Source organism: Mercenaria mercenaria, chromosome 9, assembly GCF_021730395.1.
Source record: "Mercenaria mercenaria strain notata chromosome 9, MADL_Memer_1, whole genome shotgun sequence".
NCBI classification, from domain to species: Eukaryota; Metazoa; Mollusca; class Bivalvia; order Venerida; family Veneridae; genus Mercenaria; species Mercenaria mercenaria.
The window spans coordinates 20586400-20600988 of record NC_069369.1 but is presented as its reverse complement, the minus strand read 5'-3'; the positions used below and the strand labels follow the sequence as shown (position 1 = coordinate 20600988).

Below are 14589 nucleotides of genomic sequence, written 5' to 3'. Positions count from 1 at the left end.
AAATAGGAGATATCCCTTGCCAAGATAAAAGAATAGGAACTTGTTTGTTGAGATTTAATTTCGTCGACTGATGTCACCATTATTGAAGGCCATTTCACACATACATCGAACAGTTTTGTTTCGTTTCGGAATCTGCTAGAGTTTTCACTGCTTGGATATTATTAATAAAAGGACGCCGTAGTATAGATGTGGAAAATGAAATTGATATTGTGATCCACAAAGGGAGAATACCGCGATCTCGTTTAGGAATTGCACGATGATCCAGGAAGATTTTGCAATGTTTTGCATTAGCTGAGGAAAAAAAGATAATAACGGTAAAACAGATCCCCAAAGTATGATTATTGCACATTCAAAGTACAAAAGAGGAATTCACCGACTGAGCACATACCTCTTTTAAGTTGTTGCTCCCAAGGAAATTTCTTGGAACTCCAGTAAGCAATTTTTGAGTGAAAGGATGGCGCTATAGTTTACTACTGTTAAATAATCAAAGGGCAATATCTCTGTGTAAAATCATCCGACCGATACATGAAGACAATACACATTCCTTCTCTTAGAAGTGTTGCTTCCAATAAACTTTCATTGAATTCCATCCAGTGGTTGCTGACGAATACTTCGAATAATTAAGAAATGGTACTTTATATGTATATAGCAAACTAATGTTAAATAATCAAAGGGCAATAAGTGCGCATTTCCTCTTGGAAGTGAAACCGCTGAAATGTCCCGAACAGAAATTGCAGGACAGACGGACTGACGAAATGGTGGCTATAAGTTTTTCCATTCGGGAAGCATAATAAACTAATTTGTGAAAAAAACATGATTTTTTTTTTATATTTTCGACCCGACTTTAGTAATAGAGCTAGGATTTAAATTCGTGCATGGTTCAGTTTCGGTTTTCCATTCGTATCGGTTTCGACGTATATGTGAAATGGCCCATTGATAATAATGCATTTTAATTTTCGGTTCCGGTTCGGAGTATATGTCACATGATGCAAAGCAGTAAAACATGTCTAGTTTCTCTCCTGGATGTTTTCAAATATTCTTGGGTTTCAGTTAGTGTTTTCGGACTAAACTATTAGAAAAGTGTTCTGCAGGGACTAGCATTGATGTCAGAAGGTGAGAAATTGTCAAAATGTCAGTTGAAGAAAGGCCTGTGGGTCGCCCGGGCCATTATATACCTAATACCTCGAACTCATCAGGCGGAACAGTGTCGAACTTTTTCAGGAACAGTCAGCATTATGTACACTCAGTGTGATGAATATGAATAGGCAATATGCACCAGCCATGCAAGGTATGCATAATATGCAGTCATACCAGTTTTTCATATGCAAAAAAGCCCGTCTGTACCTCCGGGTTGGGCGTTATCGCTTATAGAGCACGTTAAACAAATAAAAAGTTAATTCCCAAAAATCGACGAAATTGAGCAAACTGTAAAATTAATAAAAGCATGATGTCTGGGCTAGAAATAAAGGTAACGAACCTAGAAACAAAAAGCACCGGAGCCGAAAAATCACTCACATTCATAAATGACGAATACGAGAAACAGAAAACTGCTCTAAACATTTCTAAGAAAAAATTGACAAACTACAATCAGTGTGCACGAAACTAAACACAAGCGCTCGTGATCACGAAAAAGCAGAGGATAATATGCAGGAGAAATTGCTTGACCTTGAGTCAAGGTCAGTGAGAGAGAACCTCATTTTCTACGGTATCGGTGAACCAGACACAAGTCAACCAGGCAAACTACCCGAACCGGACAACTGTGAGGTTCTAGTCAGAGATTTGATAAAAGAAACACTAGATATTGACCACACAGATATGGTCTTTGATAGAGTGCACAGACTGGGAGGCACGCGTGCCAAGAAGCCACGACTAATCGTGGTGAAGTTTCAAAATTACACTGATCGTGAGGAGGTAAGACTCAAATCGTATGATAATGATAAGAAGTAGAAACTTAAGGATAAAAAGCAGGGGTTGGCATACAATCTCCACAAACATACAGAGACACAAGAAAGGCGTTCAGTGACTATATCAAGAGTGAAATGGTAGATGAGAGTACTGCACGTATAGTAGGAACTAAACTATACTTCAATCACAAAATCAGTAAAAATTTTACCTGCGGGCAAACAGTGGATTATATCGAAAGTTAGGAAATTCAAGAGAAGGATATTAATATACTTTCTTGGAATATCCATGGTCTAGCGCGGAAAGTAAGTGATACAGACTTTATAAACACTATCAGGAACTACGGTCTTATATTCCTCTCGGAAACTTAGTTATCAAAACATGTACATTTAAATTTTGATATCATGACTGTGTTCATATATTTGGAAATAAAACCCGCAATACCCTTAAGGCAGATACAGCGGGGGTATTATCATATATTACAAACATTTTCTGCATAAATACATAAATGCAGTAGAAAAACACCAAAACGGTATAGCTTGGTTAGAACTTTCAAAAAACCTGTTGATCTTAATAAAAACGTTTATCTATGTTGTACTTACACACCTCCATGTAAGTCGATTTAGACAGTCGTATATCGAATTTATCAGAAATATTGTACTATTTATTGACCTGTCAAAACATGTTTCTGGCTTCCATGTTAATCTTATACAGTGTGCCCAATCACGTGATCGCGCTACGTCATTTTGAGCTCGGAAGTGAAAGTTTTGTTTTGTTTTGTTTGTTTTGGGTTTAACGCCGTTTTTCAACAGTATTTCAGTCATGTAACGGCGGGCAGTTAACCTAACCAGTGTTCCTGGATTCTGTACCAGTACAAACCTGTTCTCCGCAAGTAACTGCCAACTTCCCCACATGAATCAGAGGTGGAGGACTAATGATATCAGACACAATGTCGTTTATCAAATTGTCACGGAGAACATACGCCCCGCCCGAGGATCGAACTCGCGACCCCGAGATCCGTAGACCAACGCTCTTACCTATTGAGCTAAGCGGGCGGGCTCGGAAGTGAAAGTGGAAAGGTAAACAAAAATTATAAATCAGGGCGTAAGTTTTTTATTCAATACATTGTGTTAATATCATGCACATGATTCGAAACTTATTTGAAAGTGCTACTCCCGGTACTACTATTTCCCCACCAAAACCTTCTCGTTTTAACGCTATTCCTGTTCAGTTGACTTACAGTGAGAACACCTCAGAGCGTAGTTCTTTAATGACTAGAAAGATCTTGTTTACAATAACGCAGAGGGGCTCGGTGTGGTGGTCTTGTCGGTCTGGCAGATAAGCCAGTAATGAAAACAATGGTATTCAATTACAGTTAATAAAATGTTGCATTGTTTAATAGTCTTACTTCTGTCCCTATGTCTGAATATTTTGCTTGTCACTGGGGTCTTGAAATCAGCAGTGTCGTACTGCATACCTGGCTCTGCATAATCTGTTTCCACATATTTCCCTTTTGATTGGATTTCTCCTTCTGTTATCTGTGTATGAACTCCTTCGGTTTTTATTAACTCGGAAACTGTCGTAACTAAAAACAACAAAATCCACAAACGAATTTAAGTAGCATCGTAGTAGTAGTAGAATTGTAGTACTTAATTTAACGTCGCGCCGACACAAATATAGGTCAAATGTCAACATTCCAGCTTTGATGGTGGAAGAAGACCCCAGGTGCCCCTCCGTGCATTATTTCATCACGAGCGGGCACCTTGGTAGAACCACAGAGCTTCTGTACGCCAGCTGGATGGCTTCCTCACATGAAGAATTCAACGCCCCGGGTGAGGCTCGAACCCACATCGATGAGGGGCAAGTGATTTGAAGTCAGCGACCTTTACCCGGCCACGGAAGTCCCGTAGTAGTTAGAAAGTAAGGATTTTAAGGATTTTGGTAAAGGGTCACTTTCGGAACATTGCTATGCACTTATTTTACAATACGTGAGCATCGGTTTAAGGGGAAATGATTTTTAAATTTTTCCATAAAGTCATAAAGGGAAAACTAACAAAATGTTTTGAAGGAATTCGATATAGAGTCACCCTGGGAATATTGATGTAAATTATTTTGAAATCGAGCAAGCGGTTTCAGATGATAAAATATAGCCATATAGGGAACACTAACCCATCCCCATCACAGCAATTTTTTTAACGGGACATTGTGATTCAAACAAACTTGGTAGAGGATCATTTAATTAAAGAACGTTGCTGTGAAACATATTATTTTGATATTGGGCCATCAGATACAGAGAAGAAGATCTTCAATTTTTTCTAAATAGCCATTTACGGAAAAGGTGACCATGTTTATTTTTTAATTACACAGTGTGATTTGAAGGGATTTGGTGGAAGATCATCCAATGAACATTTCTGTAAATTATTTTGAAAACGGATAAGCGGTTTCAGAGGAGAATATTATTACAGCTTTGGCGTATACTAGTACTTAAAGGAATCTCAATAGGAACTATCCACGCAACATTCCTATGTTTGATTAATAATTTGCCTAGTAGTTAAGGAGACATCCAACGACCCTAAAAGCTCACAATGCTCAGGTAAGCTAAAACGGCCACCGTCATTCTGATTTAAACCACTTTAGAAACAATACATACATACATTAAGACATATTTACAAATTCACCCTATTTGTAAGCAGTATCGAGATTTACCATCGTGGCGTGTAATTCTGGTCTTAAAACATATTTTGGGTTCCGGTGTATATAGCAATAGTGCTGTTTTGATGGCATCAGTATCCACACCTATACTATCCACTTTGAATGAAATCAAGATATAGAATCTAGGTAATATGAAGTTTTGTAGTTCATTGATAGTTTATGAAAGTAGAAAACAATCCTGATCGGTTGTGAATGAGTGAGTTGTTAATCATGGTTCTTATATGACTGGAATTGTATTATTCACAATACCGTAGATGGTCTTATCGGCCAGCTAGATAAGCCAGTAACAAATAATAATGGTATTCAAATACAATCAATAAAAGTTAGCATTGTTTGATCGCCTTACTTCTTTCGCTATGTCGGACTCTATTGCTTGTCACCGAGGTCTGGAAATTTGTTGTGTCGTCCTGGATACCTTGCTCTGCACAGCCCGTTTCCACAATTTTCCTTTTTGATTGGATTTCTTCTTCTGCTGTCTGTGATAGAATTCCTTCAGTTTTCATTAACTCGGAAACTGTCGTAACTAGTAACCACAAAATTCACAAATGAATTTAACATTATCGAAAGCTGATTAATACGACATAAATAGGTCTTGACTTGTATGTACGAACTTTTCGATTTGTACTTTAGTGAATTTAGATGTTATATAAAGAATTAACCTGGTTGTTGTTTTTAGATGTACTTTTATGTAATTCAAAGTATTAAACAAAAAGACACGACTTCAACTGAAATTGTGTTAGTTTTGGAAAAACAGATTTTCTGCATTTTAACTTCCCCCACTCTATCTATACTTTGCATGAAATTTAAATGTACTTGTGAGATTTTTGAAGCAAACCGTCTGTAATATTTTTCCGTGACAGCTTCTTTTGTTTAGGGCCTACTTTGCAAATGCGTGGCTCTGAGGCTGTCTTTTAGTGCTCTGGGCTTCCGAGATATCTACCTTTACCTATTATCTTTTGATCTTTCAAATTTCCAAAATGTACTAAGTGTATCTCGCTAATTAAAATATAGGACAGTAAAATCATTGTTCGTTTGAATGATTTGAACCTGCTGCCTATAAGAAAACAACAAATTTGATGTCAGAAACCTAAAGTGTAAATGTCAAAAATATGTGTGTCAGTCGTATGAGAACAATTCAATATAAGTAAATTAATAAATTAATGAATTAATGAATTACCAATTCCATTTATTGTTTCCAGTATTTCCTCAGTGTTTATCACAATTTCCAACGCTATATCCTCACACCCATCAATCGTTCTAATGGTGTCCTCTGCTATTTTTAACTCAAGAGCAAGTTGTCCACTGACATAGTCGTGAAAATATGACATTAATGATGCCATTGAAGAACACTGTATATGAAGAAAAACACATTCTTTGTGTGCGTCTATGACTTTATAGCCCTTGGACAAAAGTTTTGTATACATTTTGTGCACTGCTTCTTTACACTTAGCGTGGGAAGTTGTTGAACTTTCAGAAACTTCACCATCATCATCATCAATGCATTCTTCGAAACATTGTATCATAAGTTTGGAAATTTCATTGTCTTTTTCTAAACAACAGTTCCTTACTTCTATTTTTGCACCAGATTCTGAAAAAAACATCTTTATTTAACTGTAATATTACTTATTCATATTTAATCTTACTCTTAGATACTGTCTTGTACAGTTTTGCCACTAAAAACAACATACCGCATCGAAATTGAAAAATGAAATTCATTTAGTTCCTGAAAAATGTTGAAGTAAAAGTTGTTTTTATTTTACCATTTACCTTTTTGTACTATATGAAGACTTACCAGGAACTTTAAGCTTGTTTACAGACTCTAAACTTGTTGTTAACACTTCAACTTTTTGTAACAGGTCATCAAGTCTCTCATTCGTCGATTGTTGGTCTGAAAGTGCATAAACATAACATATTTACTCATTGAACACCTTTGACATGGCATATTCACTATACTTTAGTTAATCATTTCATATTTGAAGACATTTAATCTGGTGTTCACTGTTCGGATATTTCATCCAAATAAAAGAGACTATTATGTCTTAAATATCTAACAACCTTACATTAACTGGTGGCTTTTCAAAGACATCTGGTCGTAAATAATATATTTACTGCATGAAATACTTGTATGTGATATACTTCACTAAAACTGGATGATTTATGCACGGCTTAAATTCCGTAACGCAGGTAGTAGTAAAACATTGTATTGAGGATATAATGCTGAACTTATTTTGTTTTTGTTGGGTTTCGAGTCAGACCAACACAAGTTAGGTCAATTAGCATATGTCAAGCTTTTAATACCCCAGACACCTATCCAGGCATTGCTTCAAGCATGAAACACCAATAAAAATAGACATAGGAACAGTTGTTTTGACTACCATAGAACATATATCTTGTTACATCGAAGTACGACAATAACTTGTCAGTTGCTTTCTATCGGCTCAGGTTGAGCAGAGCTCAACATTTACCTGTATAACCAACCAACCATAACGGATGTTTTATATTGTTTTTGTTTACATGGAACCGTAGATGATACACAAAGCGCAATTCTATGGAAAGTGGCGTATGGCCCCTAGTTTGAGTAACGGACTTGCCCTAAACGATAAAAAATCGACGCAAAGTCGATTTCTAACTCGGGAATGTTTATTTATTTCTTGATTCTGGCAATTCTAAGACAGTTTAGAAACAAAAACTCGTGGTCTTAAATGTTCAAAATATAATCAAACTCCAATTTCAAAGAAAGACCATTTTAGTCAAAATCTGGAGGTGAATGCCTTTAAGAAGACAGAACAGTTGCGACGTCATGCAGCGACATATCACTAAACGGTTATGTTTATTTTGCTGTCTTTCAATTCACACTTTATAAAATGAACGTCAAAATTGTCAATGAAACGTTACAAATAGGGAGAATATAAATACTGACGATGAAAAAGTGTCTCCGTAGTCTTATGTACATATTCATCTGTTTTCGCCTTGTTTAGTACAAAAAATCCTGGCTAATGTACTCGCCTTGAATAAGTGCGACACCAATTTGCATTCATTTTTGCATTCCAGTGTTAAATTTTCAGCACATGATGTGTTATTGTCGTACATGGGTGTTCCTTGATATACACGACGAAGAGAACGAATAAAAAAATATAAGATACTTACTTTGTCCAAGTTCATAGAATCTTTCGTTTGTTTCTTCCTGCATGAACTGCAACATTTCCATCACTTCTTCTGCATCAACTTGTGAAAACTGTCCATGTTCAAGATCCTCAAACATTTTATCCATTTCTGTCGTGAAAACATCATCGTTTGTTTCTTTAAGACATCTATCGAAACTCACCTTCAGTTTAGCCAAATAATGCTGATATTTGTGATCATCAATACTCGGTTCACTCATATGAAAAAGTTTATTGCGTAATTTTCGTAACTGGTAAATATCAAGTCTAATATCTGGCCGAAGGTCACAGCATTCAGTTAAAATCCTACACAGCAGTGCTAAGTCCCATTGTTCTAACCTTATCACATGTGACTGAACGGGGAACATCTTCGACCACATCTGACTTTTAAGCTTCATCGATCTTATTTTTGGCTTGTTTTCTGAAAGAAAATCGTCAACTGTCCAAGGAGATGGATCGTGGTTAGGCGGAGTGAGATCTTTGACACGTTTCTCGAATACTGCTCTTGCTACTGGTGTTCCTACTTTTACCAGTATGACACAGAGACGGCTTTGTCTTCCCATTCCGGCAGTAGACATTTTCGCTTTTTTATCTAAGCAAAACATAAAAAGGGTAGATAATATCATTTGTCTTGCGAAACTTCCCCCTCCCAAACGAAAAATATGTATAATGGTTTCGTTATACCGTTTCAATCTCTGCATATGCTGTACAAACGTTCTGTGTTATGTAGCTACAGAAAGCCAGGTATAAATGTGTCCTTCCGCTGGGATAAAAGATATGACAAGACAGATAAAATAACCTACCCTGTTTTCATCCCAATATCTACCAAACGAAAAGAACATATGGGGAATGGGTTCTTTACAATTTTTCAAGCGGACAGAAACTAACAAATCATACTTTGTTTCAAATAAACACTTAAAAGAGAAAAATGTCCTATCAGTAATAAACACTAGGAAAACAAAAATTGACTCAAAAAGAAAAAAAAAATCTACAAACATTACAAGTGTTTATGAAGCAAACGTTTGATTATATTCATATAAATATAATACGGTAAAATACAGTTCCCCTGTATCAAAGTAGGCCTATGTCTCCGACAAGATTTAATAAAGTTTAGATGTCATACATTGGACTTTTCATTTATCTGTAACAGGTATAACGAGTCATTTTGATAGCAATTGAAAACACCCCCCCCCCCCCAGTAGAGATATAGTTCGGTTTTGAGGTCAGCGATGCTTTTGTACAGGGTCCTTTATTTCGGTAATATTATTCCTCACGATAGAGGGTCTTACCTAAATAAGTCCGTTATTTGGGTAATATTAATTATCACGATAGAGGTTCTCACCTAAATAAGTCAAAGTAAATCATGCTTATTTCCCTGATTGCCAGATGAGTCTATAAATTGAATATACAAACGTCAAAATCGAACTATAATCCCATTGATAGTAACATTGATTGCTGACCTGAAAATTGTAGTTTACTAAAACAATATAAACAAAGGCAAACTTGTAATTACCTTTACGTCACGTCTATTTGAGTTGATTAGCTGGTATCTGTTTTAGCCTTCTTTTTCGACCTATCTGTTTAGATAAAATTTATCTATAATCGTCGCCGATCACCGTGGGCGACTATCAGTGATTTTCGCAAGTGTGCATCTTTCACTCGCATAGTTTATTTTTAGATACTTACTTTAAATGCGTAAAAGTGTCTGTAGAGCAACATTCACAATTAAGGTAGTTCTGCATGTTTGGATTGAATTTTTTGTACAATGTAGAATTTGATTAAACTCTGATTTTTCAAAACTTCAGAATATAACAAGAAAATTAAGCAAATAAAAAGGATAGGGTCGTGTGCTTGATTTTATGCTAGACTGACTTGAAAATTTGGACCTCACGCAATTTTTCATAATGGGAGTTTATGTGAAAATAGCAACTTTCATAACATTTTCGTTAATAGAAAATTTTCCACAATGTAGAATATAATGAAACTTCTCACAGTCGTAAATAAACGTATGGCCTATAATACAGTGAAATAAAATGAACAGGTCCGTTGTGCTTATTTCTGAGATATTTAGCAATTTTTAAAGTGAACCTCCTATTTGAAGCTAATTTTAAGACATTATTTTCAATTATTTAACGCGTCAGATATTTTAATATCATATTTTAACTTTAGAAAGACAGTAAATGTTACAATTTAATAAATTTATTCCCAGGATGCCATTAATTCATAAACTGATTTTCATTTCCGTACGCCGAATTCAGGCTTTATTTTAAGTTTTCCGTATAACTGACGTTGCGCCATCACTTCCGGTTTACCAAGCGCGCAGAAGTTTGGATCAAAACTATTAAACTCTGATTTATCATCAAAACTTCAGAAAATACCTAAATAATTCAGTAAATAAAAAGGATAGGATCGTGTGCTTGATTTTTTGCTAGACTGATTTGAATATTTTTTGCCTTACGCAATTTTTTATAATGGGAGTCTATGGGAGAATCATAACTTTCAAATCATTTTCACGAACAGAGATTGTTCTACAATACAGATTTTGATGAAACTTCTCACAGTCGTAAATAAACGTATGGCCTATCATACGATGAAATAAAATGTATACGCCCGTGTGCTTATTTTTTAGATATTTGACCATGATATAAGTGAACCGAATATTTCACGCTAATTTTAAGACATTATTTGAAATATTTTACGTGTTTACGTTGACTTTAGAAATATAGTAACAGAGCCATTTTAATTAATTTACTCACAAGCTGTCATTAATTCATAAAATTATTTTCATTTCCGAACGCAGAATCCAGGCTTTATTCTACGTTTTCCGGATAAACGACGTTACGCCATCACTTCCGGCTTATCAAACGTGCAGAACTACCTTAAATGGCACTTATAACAGTCAACTTTAAGATTTTACGCATAGCATACATTTATTATGCACTTAGGTATATGTGTGTAAGGTGTGTACTGTGCACTGTATTCTATGTAAAAACATTTTGAGTTCCGGTTGCGAGCTGACCCATTTGTGACGGAGAAAAAATTCTCCAATAATTTGTTCGGGATTTGCATTGGCATAAGCATTTTCAATCAAGCAATCAACTTTAGTAAAATATGTTAATTGTTTTTGTTTTTATAGAAAGTAGCCCGCATGGAGAATATGTCATGTGTTTCCCGATATCTAGTATGTTGTGGCGAGTTATAACGGAAAAGACCCAACATTAACGCGGTATATTTCATTATCTCGCCTCCTACAAGATTCTTGCATTTCTATTGGTCAACAGACGTCACGTGGAGACAGGATATATTCCATATCCTGCTAGTACATTACAGATATGAATTTTGATTAAAAACAAAATGGCTGCCGCATCGCTAGGGTAATTAAAACAAGTCAGATTATAAGCCCAAGCTATAGATATCATTTCCGAGATAAAATTTTTTAGTGTTTTCTTGCCGCTCTCATTTTTCGTATCTAATTCAGGTTCGTGAAGTTAGTGGAAATTATATAGAGGAAGAGTAACTCTGTATGATTTCAAGATTTATTCAAGAACTAGGCCCATATGGGCATCAGCCTTGTAAAGGCAACATTTACATGCAAATACATGTACATAAACCAAACGTATACATGTAAAAAATACATAGCAGATACTGTATCTTACTGTAGGTATTTAACGGAAGATATATGCATATCTGACGTAAATCAATAATGTCTGACTAGCACCAGATTAACAGAATGTATCTTTCACTGAGTAACATACATAACTTTTTGTGTAAATAATGCCAACTTCAGGAGAAGGGTTTCATCACAACTTTGAAACAAACATTGAAAATTATTATCATTTGAAATCTGGTGATGAATTGGAATGTATTTCTGTCTATCCAGATTAAAAAAAAGTACAATAAAATATATAATGACACTCATCACCCAATGCTGCATTATTACACAAGTGACATGTCCTCTCATCATGGACAATATTAAGAAATATACCCTTTTCAATAGGCAACTTATTATTACGGCACCTAAAATGGCATAAGGATAATGCAAGATTTGATGGTAACAATTTCAAATAGTCTTCAAATTTAAAGACTGTTTTGAATATTTTATAACGCTCACATTTTCTTGAATTTTGAACCATTTTAGTCCAAGTTTGTATATACTGATCCTTTAATCTAAGCTTAATAATATTACGAAAATTACGTGGCGAAGGAACTGACTGATTAATCCAAGCTGTTCTAATGTATCCTTAACATATGAAATCCAAGGGCAACAATTTACATCATGAATATGAAGCTTATACATTAACTTATACAGAATATGGCTGATCTTATCAGTTTTACTTTCAGTAACCTTGCACCAGTAATTAAGTACTCTACTTTTGACAATAACATTAATGGGCAAAGCCCCTAGTTCACCAAATACCATAACATTTGGCGTGGATTTTTTTAACTTTTAGTAACATCTTTAAAAATTTAAGTTGGAAAGTTTCAATTAAACTAATATTACCGCTACCCCACACCTCAGATCCATACAAAAATATAGGCATTATCATTGTTTCAAAAAGATGTAACTGTAAATCAATACTAAGTTTTCTTGCTTTTCTCAACAGAGAATACATAGCTTTTGTAGCCTGATCTACTAAATGTTTTTTCGTCTCATGGAAATTACCACTATAATTAAACTTTATGCCTAGATAACTAAAATTATCAACAATATCATGTACTTCACCATTATACCAGAAAACTGGTTTTATTCTCACTTTACCTCGAGACAAAACAACAACTTTAGTTTTACTAGAGTTAACAATCAGTTTCCACATATCACAATATTCTGACATTGCGTTTAAAGATGTTTGTAGCTCATTTGGTGTCTCAGCAAAAAGTACAGTGTCATCTGCATAGAGTAATAAAAATAATTTGAAAAACACTTCAGTAGTATCATCACTTAAAAACTTTAACATCATTTGATAGAGTTGTTAGTCCTTTGTAAAAATGTGTCATAAAAGACACTAAATCATTCAGAAAAATAGAAAAAGGTATTGGTGATAAATTTTCACCCTGTCGAACTCCAGATGCACTAATGAAAAAAAATTGAGAGACCTTGACTGCTTTTAACACAAGATTTTTCTTGATCATAAATTGAGTATATAACTTTATTTTTTTTTCCATCAACATTATGTTGAAGTAACTTCCTCCATAAACAAACTCGACTAACAGAATCAAAAATTTTCTTATAGTCTATAAAAGCACAATAAAGACGACAATTTTTACTTAAATAAAAATCAATTAATAATTTTAGTGAAAAAATATGGTCAACAGTGCCATAATGTTTTCGAAAACCTGCTTGTTCTTCACAAAGTAGTCCTGCTGATTCCAAGAAATTGTTTCACCTATTATTTAGTACACTAGTAAATAACTTGCCCAGACAACTTAGAATGGTAATTCCACGATAATTTTCTGGGTCATTGATATCCCCTTTCTTTTTATAAATTGGAAATATTACTCCCTTACACCATAAATCTGGGATAATTGATGTATCAAAAATAAGGTTCAACAATTTACAAAGTACTGGCAACATTACCTCTTTGGAATGTTTCAGGTACTCGTTTAGAATATTATCATAAACAGAACAGGCTTTGTTATTACTTAGTTTGTTCATACATGTCAATATCTCTGCCTCAGTAATATTGATGTTGAGTTCCACATTATAGTTAGTTGCATTATCAAGATTAAAGTTCATGTCTACATCATCTCTGCCTTCATTTAACTGGCTAAAATGTTCATAAAATGTTTCTTTAGATATGTTAGAAACTGTATCATTAGAATATTTGTTTAAAAGTGACCAATATGCCTTTGGGTCAGAGGATTTAAGATTTCTGAACTTCTTATTCATATTTTTGTGAAATTTATGAAATTTCATATTCAATTCTTTTTTATATGCTTTACTATTTATTTTCAAATTTTGAAAAGCTGCAGCTGAATTACAACGTCGATAATATTTCTTTGCATTTAGATACAAAGTCGTCCTCTTATTACGACAGTCTGCATCAAACCATGGTTGTAGATGTTTCCTCCTGTCATTATCATTTTTACGACTTTTATTATTAATATTGACATTTTTTACCATATCACAATTTCTTGCTGCTGAAGAAAAAATATCAGAAATATCAGAGATAACATTATCAATATAGGAAGCACACTCATTGTGATTCTCTGAAAGATAATCAAGTTTCTGGGAGATCTGATTAATGCACTGCATATCAAAGGAATTTATATATTCTTGTTTTTTATCTGCTAACCAAATAGGTTTAGTTATATATTCTGATGAATCATTCTCTCCATGAGTATCAGAATTGACTGTATTGTCTTGGACTTGTGAGTCCTTACAAATTTTTATGGAAAAAGAGATTGCTTTATGAACATCAGACAGTAGTAGGGTCAAAGCAGCATAGTTGAAATGAATTCTTAGAGGAAATAACTCAGCTGACAACAAGACATAATCAATGACACTATTATGGATTGTTGTATAATCACAAATATATTTATCCTGACCACATCTTCCATTAGCAATGTGAATATCAAACAAATTAATTAGCCTATATCCATAGTTATTACAAGATTTATCACAAGAATATCTTTGAGTTGCAATTCCCAGCAAATTCAAATTCTGCTTGTTAATATTACACTTTGTATTAAAATCAAAATTTTCATCAAAAATTTGATCATCATACATAACAAAATCTGTTAATAATCCACATTTGGCATTAAAATATCCAAGAAGAAAAAATAGAGGATCGTTTACTGAGAAATCTAACACATC

At 34.3% G+C, this 14589-nt stretch overlaps 1 protein-coding gene across 1 annotated transcript in view; it reads right to left on the bottom strand.

The window, feature by feature from the left end:
* LOC123546648 (uncharacterized) overlaps nt 1–9345 on the bottom strand; it is a 39661-nt gene extending 30316 nt beyond the window's left edge. The window contains exons 1-6 of the mRNA XM_053550965.1: nt 9289–9345; nt 7762–8367; nt 6407–6502; nt 5792–6202; nt 4961–5137; nt 3311–3487 (exon numbers count right to left, since the gene is read on the bottom strand). Coding sequence (XP_053406940.1) covers nt 3311–3487; nt 4961–5137; nt 5792–6202; nt 6407–6502; nt 7762–8353 — 1453 coding nt within the window. The 5' untranslated portion in view covers nt 8354–8367; nt 9289–9345. The remainder of the gene's footprint in view (nt 1–3310; nt 3488–4960; nt 5138–5791; nt 6203–6406; nt 6503–7761; nt 8368–9288) is intronic.
* Between the last annotated feature and the right edge of the window lie 5244 nt (nt 9346–14589).